The sequence below is a fragment of the Salvelinus alpinus genome, chromosome 8 (genome assembly GCF_045679555.1).
Source record: "Salvelinus alpinus chromosome 8, SLU_Salpinus.1, whole genome shotgun sequence".
NCBI lineage: Eukaryota > Metazoa > Chordata > Actinopteri > Salmoniformes > Salmonidae > Salvelinus > Salvelinus alpinus.
Window position 1 is genome coordinate 9,341,118 of NC_092093.1, and position 12,791 is coordinate 9,353,908.

The window sequence follows — 12,791 nt, forward strand, 5'->3', positions numbered from 1 at the left end:
AGCAAAATGTGGAATAAGTCAAGGGGTATGAATACTTTCTGAAGGCACTATACAGCATATACAGACAGGCTGAGAAAGAGATATAGAAAGGGAGAAAGAATTTGAAAGAATTTACCCCCAAAAAAAACAGCGCAAACTAGAATGCTATTTGGTCCTAAACAGAGAGTACACAGTGGCAGAATACCTGACCACTGTGACTGACCAAAAATAAAGGAAAGCTTTGACTACGTACAGACTCAGTGAGCATAGCCTTGCTATTGAGAATGACCGCCGTAGGCAGACTATGTGCACACTGCCCACAAAATGAGGTGGAAACTGAGCTGCACTTCCTAACCTCCTGCCAAATGTATGACTGTATTTGAGACACATATTTCCCTCAGATTACACAGACCCACAAAGAATTAGAAAACAAATCCAATCTTGATAAACTCCCATATCTACTGGGTGAAATACCACAGTGTGCAATCACAGCAGCAAGATTTGTGACCTGTTACCACAATGGCAACCAGTGGAGAACAAACACCATTGTAAATACAACCCATATTTATGTTTATTTATTTTCCCTTTTGTACTTGAACTATTTGCACATTGTTACAATACCGTATATAGACTTATGACATTTTAAATGTCTTTATTCCTTTGGAACTTTTGTGAGTGTTTACTGTTTATATGTTATTGTTTATTATCCGTCTCACTTGCTTTGACAATGTAAACATACATTTCCCATGCCAATAAAGCTTTTTGAATTGAACTGTGAGAGGGAGAGAGAATTGGAGAGTGATAGAGTATGAGGAGAGAAAGAGAGTCGATTCAATCTGATTTGTTGCCGTTTGCTTTCTCGTGTGTATTATTTACTATGTATAATTGTTTTGGTTGAGATATATATATATCTCTATATATATGATTATTGTTGCTCAAACATATTTACATAAATGAACATACTACATATACTGTACATTGATTTAGCAACAGTGGTAACCACCCATCCATGACATTAAGCATTTATTAAATAGAGAGAGAGAGAGAGCCAGAGAAAGAAGAGGAGAGAGACAAAGAAAGAAAGAGGAGAGAGAGCGACAAAGAGATAAAAAGAGAGAGCAGACAGACAGAGCGAGACAGACAGAGAGACAGACAGAATGACCTCTCACCTCTGCCATAGTGTTCTGTATGGGCGTTCCTGTGAGCAGCAGTCTGTTTCTACACTGAAACTGCAGCAAGATCTTCCAACGAACACTGTCAACACAGAGACACAATGCAAACTTATTGGACTACATGACGTATACATCATCATCGAATGCCCTGCGTGGGGAAATCGGGTGTCATTTGAGACAACTGAAAGAGCTGCTCCAGCTGGTACTGTTCTTTAGTGACTGGGCCTCGCCCAGAACCACGCACTCTCACTTGACCCTCTGAACTGAGACGGATCGCTGCCGTCTTAAGGGCTCCTGACCAATTCTGCTATTTCCTGTTTTTTTTTATTTTTTATATAAGCTGATTCCATAATTTCCGATGACCGCAAGCCGCGCCTGGACATCAGAACAGCGGTCACTAACCTTGTTTTCGGATGCGGATTTGTATTTCCCAGTCGACATCTGTGGATGTACAGCTCACCTCGAACCAGGCCTTTATCCCCGGGGATAAAGAGGAAGAGACGAGGCAGACGAGCTCCTCGATGAGACGAGTAAATAAACGGCCTCTACCATCCATTCTATTGGCGCAACGTACAGTCACTGGAGAACAACCTGGACGAGCTCCGTTCGAGACTATCCTATCACAACAGGACCTGAAGAACTTCAATACCCTGTGTTTCTCGCAGTCACGGCTGAATAAGGACAATACGCGTCAAGCTGGTTTTTCTATATCGTCAAGACCGAATGGTAGCTTTTGGTAAGGTTAAGGAAGGAGGTGTGTCTCTTTGTCAACAACAGCTGGTGCGCAATCGCAAGGCATATAGCTGATTATGGATTACAGGAAACAGAGGGGCCGAGCACGTCCACATTCACGGGACTGCAGTGAAGCAAGTCGAAAACGTCCAAGTTTCTCGGTGTCCACATCACTAAGGAATTATCATGGTCCACACACATCAACACAGTCGTGAAAAGGGCACGACAACACCTCTTTCCCCTGAAAAGATTCGACATGGGCCTGTAAAATCCTCCAAAAGTTCTACAGCTGCACCACTGAGAGCATCTTGACTGGCTGCATCACCGTTTGGTACGGCAACTGCTTGGCATCTGACCGCAAGGCGCTACAGAGGGTAATGCATACAGTCCAGTATAACACAGGGGCTGAGCTTCCTGCCACCCAACCCTTCCTTGGTGTCTAAGGAAGGTCCTAAAAATTGTCAGCCACTCCAGCCACCCAAGTCATAGACTGTTCTCTCTGCTACCACACGGCAAGTCTGGAACCAACAGGACACTGAACAGCTTCTAACGCAAAGCCATAAACACTACTAGTTAACCAATAGCTACCCAGACTATCTGCATTGACTTATGTACGCTGCTGCCACTGTTTATCATCTATCCTGCTGCCTAGTCAATTTACCCCTACCCCTACCTATCCCGGTCCCGTGTGGCTCAGTTGGTAGAGCATGGCGCTTGCAACGCCAGGGTTGTGGGTTCAATTCCCACGGGGGGACCAGGATGAATATGTATGAACTTTCCATAAAGTCTGCTAAATGACTTAAATGTAAATGTATAAGTACACATCTACCTCCATTACCTCGTACCCAGATGTTGATCTATTAGTGTCTAGAAGTCTAGGGGGTAGGGGTTAGGGTCTAGAAGTCTAGGGGTAGGGTCTATAGGTTATGGTTTACCTGGTACTGCTCTTTAGGGACTAGGCCTCATCCAGAAACATGTACTGCCACTTGACCCTCTAGGGTTAGTGTCTAGGGGTTAGTGTCTAAGGTCTTAAAACTCAACTTTGGACCGCGAAGCCAGTTCCACTGCTTCTTTTCATTGTTCCCCTCAAATCAGGGACTGCAGGGTTCCATCTTTATATTTTGATTTTCATTGTTGGACATAAGACTGTATAAACACCAGGAAATAATCTCCGAAGTGATTTTGGAAATCTGTTCCCAACTATTCACTATAGAGAGACGTGATCATATACAAATGTAATAATTAGATTTTTTATATCAAATATAATTTCTGTTTCGGCTTCGTGTGTTTAATTTGCAGTAAAAAAAAACTATATTTGTAATTATTTTCTACCCCCCCCCCCCGACCATCCACTCAATAAAAAGATTGTCCCGTGACTGACTAGTTGATTATCCCTGGTCTAGGGGTCAGGGTTTACCTGGTACTGCTCTTTAGGGCCTGCGCTTCATCTAGAACCATGTACTGCCACTTGACCCTCTGGAAGTACTTGACATCCTGAACGACCAGCTGGTAACTGGTGATCACCACGTGGAACGGAGCATTCTGGGTATACAGGGTTTTCTGGCTCCAGAACTTCCTGATCACTTTGCGGTCGTGAGGGTTCCCCCAGTACGGCAGAACCTGAGGGACAAACGGCACAACGGGTTAATAAATGAATATAATATGTGAATCTGCTCCATGTATTTTCTCAAGGAGGTCCAGTAATCATTGAGTCAGATCTAAAAAAGGAGTTTAGATACTTAGTCTGTGTTGAACTTTTGTTTCTAATTGAATATAGTTATTTTATCACAACAGAAGGTTAACATTTTAACCTTCTGACTTTTTCCAGTAGAAAGGAACACTTAACACAGTTGCTTTCTTTAAAAAATAAAAAAAAAGTCTTATTGTTTAGTGAGAAAACATTTCAACTCTGACTCCATGGACTGTTGATACGAGACCTTATGTTAAACTATGTGACGGGACCATAATGAATCCCTCAACACAAATACTGGCTGAGGCTCCATTGTGTGTGTGTGTCCATTGTTGCCGGGTCAGTTTCTCCGCCTGTCTCGTTCTCAGGAACTGATACTTATCTGATGTTTGTTAACACCTCATCACCGTGGTGAAACACTTGATTTACTGTCTTCTGGAAAACGTCCAACAATGATGCTTTTGCAGTAAAAGTTGGTGTATATGGAGGAGGGTGTGTGTGTGTGTGTGTGTGTGTGTGTGTGTGTGTGCGTTGTAAGATACCATGCCTCCGATTCATAGTTACCATAAGTCGTATAATACTATGCTGCCCCCTAAAGGACAATCGGAATAAGGCACGTAAGAAACCACCGGTTCTCACGCCTTCAGATTACAGGGTGTTGTGATGCATTTTCCCCTCACTCAATATAGCATATACAGTTAAAATATAGAGTCAATTAACACAGAGGCAGAGCCAATAGGCTGAAAAGTTTAACAAAAGGAGAGAGATGGACAGAACAGCTGAGAGAGAGATGGACAGAACAGCCGACAGAGAGATGGACAGAACAGCCGACAGAGAGATGGACAGAACAGCCGACAGAGAGATGGACAGAACAGCTGATGGACAGAACAGCTGATGGACAGAACAGCTGATAGAGAGAACAGCTGATGGACAGAACAGCTGATGGACAGACAGAACAGCTGATGGACAGACAGAACAGCTGATGGACAGACAGAACAGCTGATGGACAGACAGAACAGCTGATGGACAGAACAGCTGATAGACAGAACAGCTGATAGACAGAACAGTTGATAGATAGTGTCAGAGCAACAGTAGGATCCTGATGTCTCACCTTGAATTTGGGGACAAAGCGTGTAAACTCCTGGTGCCAGTTATTCAGTGTGGAGGCAGGAGAGATGATGAGGAACGGACCCCAGATGTTGTCACGCTGCAGAGGACAGGACAGAGACACTCAGTCAGTCACCACGACAGGTATGCATGTGGGTGTGGACGTGTTTAACTATTCTTGTGGGGACCAGAAGTCCCAAAACAACAGTAAACAAACATTTGACCAACTGGGGACATTTTGTTAGTCCCCACGAGGTCAGATGCCATTTCTAGGGGTTTAGGGTTACGGTTAGAATTACATTAAGGGTTAGGAGCTAGGGTTAGGTTTAGGAGCTAGGGTTTAGGAGCTAGGGTTAGGTTAAGGAGCTAGGGTTTAGGAGCTAGGGTTAGGTTAAGGAGCTAGGGTTAGGTTAGGAGCTAGGGTTATGTTAAGGGGCTAGGGTTAGGTTTAGGAGCTAGAGTTAGGAGCTAGGGTTAGGTTTAGGAGCTAGGGTTAGGTTAGGAGCTAGAGTTAGGAGCTAGGGTTAGGTTTAGGAGCTAGGGTTAGGAGCTAGGGTTAGGTTTAGGGTTACGGTTAGAATTACATTAAGGGTTAGGAGCTAGGGTTAGGAGCTAGGGTTAGGAGCTAGGGTTAGGAGCTAGGGTTAGGTTTAGGGTTACGGTTAGAATTACATTAAGGGTTAGGAGCTAGGGTTAGGTTTAGGAGCTAGGGTTTAGGAGCTAGGGTTAGGTTAAGGAGCTAGGGTTTAGGAGCTAGGGTTAGGTTAGGAGCTAGGGTTATGTTAAGGAGCTAGGGTTAGGTTAAGGAGCTAGGGTTAGGAGCTAGGGTTAGGTTAAGGAGCTAGGGTTAGGTTTAGGAGCTAGGGTTTAGGAGCTAGGGTTATGTTAGGTTAGGAGCTAGGGTTATGTTAAGGAGCTAGGGTTAGGTTTAGGAGCTAGGGTTAGGAGCTAGGGTTAGGTTAAGGAGCTAGGGTTAGGTTTAGGAGCTAGGGTTAGGTTTAGGAGCTAGGGTTAGGTTAAGGAGCTAGGGTTAGGAGCTAGGGTTAGGTTAAGGAGCTAGGGTTAGGAGCTAGGGTTAGGTTTAGGAGCTAGGGTTAGGTTTAGGAGCTAGGGTTAGGTTTAGGAGCTAGGGTTAGGTTAAGGAGCTAGGGTTAGGTTTAGGAGCTAGGGTTAGGTTTAGGAGCTAGGGTTAGGTTTAGGAGCTAGGGTTAGGTTTAGGAGCTAGGGTTAGGTTTAGGAGCTAGAGCTAGGTTTAGGAGCTAGAGCTAGGTTTAGGAGCTAGGGTTAGGTTTAGGTGCTAGGGCTAGGTTTAGGAGCTAGGGTTAGGAGCTAGGGTTAGGAGCTAGGTTTAGGAGCTAGGTTTAGGAGCTAGGTTTAGGTTTAGGATCTAGGGTTAGGTTTAGGCGCTAGGGTTAGAGTTAGGATCTAGGGTTAGGAGCTAGGGTTAGGTTAAGGAGCTAGGGTTAGGGAATGGGACTTGTGTCCCCCCCAAAAGTTTAGCTGTACAAGACAGTGTGTGTGTGTGTGTGTGTGTGTGTGTGTGTGTGTGTGTGTGTGTGTGTGTGTGTGTGTGTGTGTGTGTGTGTGTGTGTGTGTGTGTGTGTGTGTGTGTGTGTGTGTGTGTGTGTGTGTGTGTGTGTGTGTGAGAGAAAAACAGGAAACACCAAGCTGTGAAACATGTCTTCCTGTGGGACATGGTGTTCTAGAGAGTGAGCTTCAAATTCCCAAAACATAATTCCATTTCCCCTCCCTGTCATTTAAAACACCTTGGGGCCCATGGATACAGCTGGACTGTTCCCATTCACATGATTCATCAACAATCGCCCCCCCCGCAATAAAACATTACAATAATACAACACATTTTTGACTTACAATGAAACTTTACGACTTCTGCATGCCAAGTACAAAGGAAATCAAGTACAAAGGTTTGGAAGAGACCAGGTAAACAAAAAACATGTATTTGACTCAGGTGTGCTGCTTACCTCAGCCAGGTGACCCAGCAGAGCGATGCTCTGAACAGTCTTCCCCAGACCCATCTCATCTGCTAGGATACCATTGATGCCCTACGGAGAGGGAGACAGGACGGGATGTCACGACTGAGAAAAGTGACAGAGTACTGGTGTGTGTGTGTGTGTGTGTGTGTGTGTGTGTGTGATGGAAGAGAGAGAGCAACACAGACCAACAAAGAATGAAATGTTGATCTTTTGAAACTCGTGTTCACCTGTTCATAGAGGTTAGCCAGCCAGTTCATGCCTTTCAGCTGGTAACCCTTCAATTTCCCGTTGAATATGGTTGGCTGGGGGATGTCCTCTCCGGCCTGGATAGAAGGGTTAGACAGGCTGTAGCTCTCCCCGAACCCTGACCCTGACCCCCCACTGGCCTGGTGCAGGGAGGCACAGCGACTGTCCTTAGCCTCCTCGTCAAAGAGACGCGTCTAAAAGGGAGGAGAGGAAAAAAAGTGGACCGTCTTGCTTTGAGAACGCTGGGAATAGAATCATTGTTCCATGTTGAGTCTTACATGTCTCTCTGGGTGGACTCATGTTGATGTTGGAGGTATTACTGGTACTTACTCTGGCCTGGTGTATCTCGTAGGCTTCTTTAGCATTCCTCAAGGCCTGAGACTTGTAGTATTCACTATCTGAGAAGGACAACAATTCAAACACGGTTACACGTGCACTAGAAAATGGTCATGTTCCTCAATCACGATTGGATTTGGCTGTTGAGATTTAAAATGAAATAACCCGGAATATGTTTTAGGATGATTAAAAAAAGTAACAACCATTACCGTAGTCCTCCTGTCCAACGTTGACTGTCAACCCTCCCCCGATGGTCATCTGCCTGTGAGAGTTGGTGTCGTCCAGCTTGTTGAGAATGTCCTCCTCTCCCCCATCCTCCTCCCCAGGACCCTTGCCCCCCATGAAGTGGGCGTACAGCTCTGTCTGGGTGATCAGGAAGTTCAGCTTACGCTGCTGACGCTTCGCCTGGGAGGGAGAGAGGGAGACAGAAGAGACAGAGAGAGAGAGAGAGACATAGGTAGCATTAATCCTTGACATTGTGGTGAGTTTTAGCATTTGTTTTGATCTGTTTTTAATCTGATTTCATTTTAATCTGATCCCTAGACGTTTGTTTACGTGGTGGAGGGGTGACCAACCCTACTGGAGAGCTTCTGGATGTGCAGGCTTTTACTCCAACTTTACTGTAACACACCGGATTCAGCTAACCAAGTGACAAGTAGAATCAGGTGTGTTACATCAGAGCATTATACGGCAAGAAGGTAACTCGTCATGTTCCTGACGTGGTAGAGCAGTGTGTTTTACATCAGAGCATTATACGGCAGGAAGGTAACTCGTCATGTTCCTGACGTGGTAGAGCAGTGTGTTACATCAGAGCATTATACGGCAGGAAGGTAACTCGTCATGTTCCTGACGTGGTAGAGCAGTGTGTTACATCAGAGCATTATACGGCAGGAAGGTAACTCGTCATGTTCCTGACGTGGTAGAGCAGTGTGTTACATCAGAGCATTATACGGCAGGAAGGTAACTCGTCATGTTCCTGACGTGGTAGAGCAGTGTGTTTTACATCAGAGCATTATACGGCAGGAAGGTAACTCGTCATGTTCCTGACGTGGTAGAGCAGTGTGTTTTACATCAGAGCATTATACGGCAGGAAGGTAACTCGTCATGTTCCTGACGTGGTAGAGCAGTGTGTTTTACATCAGAGCATTATACGGCAGGAAGGTAACTCGTCATGTTCCTGACGTGGTAGAGCAGTGTGTTACATCAGAGCATTATACGGCAGGAAGGTAACTCGCCATGTTCCTGACGTGGTAGAGCAGTGTGTTTTACATCAGAGCATTATACGGCAGGAAGGTAACTCGTCATGTTCCTGACATGGTAGAGCAGTGTGTTTTACATCAGAGCATTATACGGCAGGAAGGTAACTCGTCATGTTCCTGACGTGGTAGAGCAGTGTGTTTTACATCAGAGCATTATACGGCAGGAAGGTAACTCGTCATGTTCCTGACGTGGTAGAGCAGTGTGTTTTACATCAGAGCATTATACGGCAGGAAGGTAACTCGTCATGTTCCTGACGTGGTAGAGCAGTGTGTTTTACATCAGAGCATTATACGGCAGGAAGGTAACTCGCCATGTTCCTGACGTGGTAGAGCAGTGTGTTTTACATCAGAGCATTATACGGCAGGAAGGTAACTCGTCATGTTCCTGACGTGGTAGAGCAGTGTGTTACATCAGAGCATTATACGGCAGGAAGGTAACTCGCCATGTTCCTGACGTGGTAGAGCAGTGTGTTTTACATCAGAGCATTATACGGCAGGAAGGTAACTCGTCATGTTCCTGACGTGGTAGAGCAGTGTGTTTTACATCAGAGCATTATACGGCAGGAAGGTAACTCGTCATGTTCCTGACGTGGTAGAGCAGTGTGTTTTACATCAGAGCATTATACGGCAGGAAGGTAACTCGTCATGTTCCTGACGTGGTAGAGCAGTGTGTGTTACATCAGAGCATTATACGGCAGGAAGGTAACTCGCCATGTTCCTAACGTGGTAGAGCAGTGTGTTTTACATCAGAGCATTATACGGCAGGAAGGTAACTCGTCATGTTCCTGACGTGGTAGAGCAGTGTGTTTTACATCAGAGCATTATACGGCAGGAAGGTAACTCGTCATGTTCCTGACGTGGTAGAGCAGTGTGTTTTACATCAGAGCATTATACGGCAGGAAGGTAACTCGTCATGTTCCTGACGTGGTAGAGCAGTGTGTTTTACATCAGAGCATTATACGGCAGGAAGGTAACTCGTCATGTTCCTGACGTGGTAGAGCAGTGTGTTTTACATCAGAGCATTATACGGCAGGAAGGTAACTCGTCATGTTCCTGACGTGGTAGAGCAGTGTGTTTTACATCAGAGCATTATACGGCAGGAAGGTAACTCGTCATGTTCCTGACGTGGTAGAGCAGTGTGTTTTACATCAGAGCATTATACGGCAGGAAGGTAACTCGTCATGTTCCTGACGTGGTAGAGCAGTGTGTTTTACATCAGAGCATTATACGGCAGGAAGGTAACTCGTCATGTTCCTGACGTGGTAGAGCAGTGTGTTACATCAGAGCATTATACGGCAGGAAGGTAACTCGTCATGTTCCTGACGTGGTAGAGCAGTGTGTTTTACATCAGAGCATTATACGGCAGGAAGGTAACTCGTCATGTTCCTGACGTGGTAGAGCAGTGTGTTTTACATCAGAGCATTATACGGCAGGAAGGTAACTCGTCATGTTCCTGACGTGGTAGAGCAGTGTGTGTTACATCAGAGCATTATACGGCAGGAAGGTAACTCGCCATGTTCCTGACGTGGTAGAGCAGTGTGTTTTACATCAGAGCATTATACGGCAGGAAGGTAACTCGTCATGTTCCTGACGTGGTAGAGCAGTGTGTTTTACATCAGAGCATTATACGGCAGGAAGGTAACTCGTCATGTTCCTGACGTGGTAGAGCAGTGTGTTTTACATCAGAGCATTATACGGCAGGAAGGTAACTCGCCATGTTCCTGACGTGGTAGAGCAGTGTGTTTTACATCAGAGCATTATACGGCAGGAAGGTAACTCGTCATGTTCCTGACGTGGTAGAGCAGTGTGTTTTACATCAGAGCATTATACGGCAGGAAGGTAACTCGTCATGTTCCTGACGTGGTAGAGCAGTGTGTTTTACATCAGAGCATTATACGGCAGGAAGGTAACTCGTCATGTTCCTGACGTGGTAGAGCAGTGTGTTACATCAGAGCATTATACGGCAGGAAGGTAACTCGTCATGTTCCTGACGTGGTAGAGCAGTGTGTTTTACATCAGAGCATTATACGGCAGGAAGGTAACTCGTCATGTTCCTGACGTGGTAGAGCAGTGTGTTTTACATCAGAGCATTATACGGCAGGAAGGTAACTCGCCATGTTCCTGACGTGGTAGAGCAGTGTGTTTTACATCAGAGCATTATACGGCAGGAAGGTAACTCGTCATGTTCCTGACGTGGTAGAGCAGTGTGTTACATCAGAGCATTATACGGCAGGAAGGTAACTCGCCATGTTCCTGACGTGGTAGAGCAGTGTGTTTTACATCAGAGCATTATACGGCAGGAAGGTAACTCGTCATGTTCCTGACGTGGTAGAGCAGTGTGTTTTACATCAGAGCATTATACGGCAGGAAGGTAACTCGTCATGTTCCTGACGTGGTAGAGCAGTGTGTTTTACATCAGAGCATTATACGGCAGGAAGGTAACTCGTCATGTTCCTGACGTGGTAGAGCAGTGTGTGTTACATCAGAGCATTATACGGCAGGAAGGTAACTCGCCATGTTCCTGACGTGGTAGAGCAGTGTGTTTTACATCAGAGCATTATACGGCAGGAAGGTAACTCGCCATGTTCCTGACGTGGTAGAGCAGTGTGTTTTACATCAGAGCATTATACGGCAGGAAGGTAACTCGTCATGTTCCTGACGTGGTAGAGCAGTGTGTTTTACATCAGAGCATTATACGGCAGGAAGGTAACTCGTCATGTTCCTGACGTGGTAGAGCAGTGTGTTTTACATCAGAGCATTATACGGCAGGAAGGTAACTCGCCATGTTCCTGACGTGGTAGAGCAGTGTGTTTTACATCAGAGCATTATACGGCAGGAAGGTAACTCGTCATGTTCCTGACGTGGTAGAGCAGTGTGTTTTACATCAGAGCATTATACGGCAGGAAGGTAACTCGTCATGTTCCTGACGTGGTAGAGCAGTGTGTTTTACATCAGAGCATTATACGGCAGGAAGGTAACTCGTCATGTTCCTGACGTGGTAGAGCAGTGTGTTACATCAGAGCATTATACGGCAGGAAGGTAACTCGTCATGTTCCTGACGTGGTAGAGCAGTGTGTTTTACATCAGAGCATTATACGGCAGGAAGGTAACTCGTCATGTTCCTGACGTGGTAGAGCAGTGTGTTTTACATCAGAGCATTATACGGCAGGAAGGTAACTCGCCATGTTCCTGACGTGGTAGAGCAGTGTGTTTTACATCAGAGCATTATACGGCAGGAAGGTAACTCGTCATGTTCCTGACGTGGTAGAGCAGTGTGTTACATCAGAGCATTATACGGCAGGAAGGTAACTCGCCATGTTCCTGACGTGGTAGAGCAGTGTGTTTTACATCAGAGCATTATACGGCAGGAAGGTAACTCGTCATGTTCCTGACGTGGTAGAGCAGTGTGTTTTACATCAGAGCATTATACGGCAGGAAGGTAACTCGTCATGTTCCTGACGTGGTAGAGCAGTGTGTTACATCAGAGCATTATACGGCAGGAAGGTAACTCGTCATGTTCCTGACGTGGTAGAGCAGTGTGTTTTACATCAGAGCATTATACGGCAGGAAGGTAACTCGTCATGTTCCTGACGTGGTAGAGCAGTGTGTTTTACATCAGAGCATTATACGGCAGGAAGGTAACTCGCCATGTTCCTGACGTGGTAGAGCAGTGTGTTTTACATCAGAGCATTATACGGCAGGAAGGTAACTCGCCATGTTCCTGACGTGGTAGAGCAGTGTGTTACATCAGAGCATTATACGGCAGGAAGGTAACTCGTCATGTTCCTGACGTGGTAGAGCAGTGTGTTACATCAGAGCATTATACGGCAGGAAGGTAACTCGTCATGTTCCTGACGTGGTAGAGCATTATACGGCAGGAAGGTAACTCGTCATGTTCCTGACGTGGTAGAGCAGTGTTTTACATCAGAGCATTATACGGCAGGAAGGTAACTCGTCATGTTCCTGACGTGGTAGAGCAGTGTGTTTTACATCAGAGCATTATACGGCAGGAAGGTAACTCGTCATGTTCCTGACGTGGTAGAGCAGTGTGTGTTACATCAGAGCATTATACGGCAGGAAGGTAACTCGTCATGTTCCTGACGTGGTAGAGCAGTGTGTTACATCAGAGCATTATACGGCAGGAAGGTAACTCGCCATGTTCCTGACGTGGTAGAGCAGTGTGTTACATCAGAGCATTATACGGCAGGAAGGTAACTCGTCATGTTCCTGACGTGGTAGAGCAGTGTGTTTTACATCAGAGCATTATACGGCAGGA

At 45.7% G+C, this 12,791-nt stretch overlaps 1 protein-coding gene and 1 non-coding gene across 6 annotated transcripts in view; one reads left to right on the forward strand and one right to left on the reverse strand.

The window, feature by feature from the left end:
- Positions 1-12,791, reverse strand: part of ino80 (INO80 complex ATPase subunit) — a 116,261-nt gene that overhangs the window by 91,086 nt on the left and 12,384 nt on the right. For 3 of the 5 annotated variants that reach the window (XM_071412589.1, XM_071412587.1, XM_071412588.1), the window contains exons 11-17: positions 7,460-7,661; positions 7,251-7,318; positions 6,902-7,114; positions 6,663-6,743; positions 4,685-4,780; positions 3,301-3,503; positions 1,149-1,233 (exon numbers count right to left, since the gene is read on the reverse strand). In XM_071412589.1, the coding sequence (XP_071268690.1) occupies positions 1,149-1,233; positions 3,301-3,503; positions 4,685-4,780; positions 6,663-6,743; positions 6,902-7,114; positions 7,251-7,318; positions 7,460-7,661 (948 nt within the window). The remainder of the gene's footprint in view (positions 1-1,148; positions 1,234-3,300; positions 3,504-4,684; positions 4,781-6,662; positions 6,744-6,901; positions 7,115-7,250; positions 7,319-7,459; positions 7,662-12,791) is intronic. The other 2 variants (XM_071412591.1, XM_071412590.1) reach the window with 1 other exon arrangement.
- On the forward strand, positions 2,564-2,640 carry trnaa-ugc (transfer RNA alanine (anticodon UGC)). The gene has a single exon. It is a non-coding gene; the product is annotated as a tRNA-Ala (tRNA).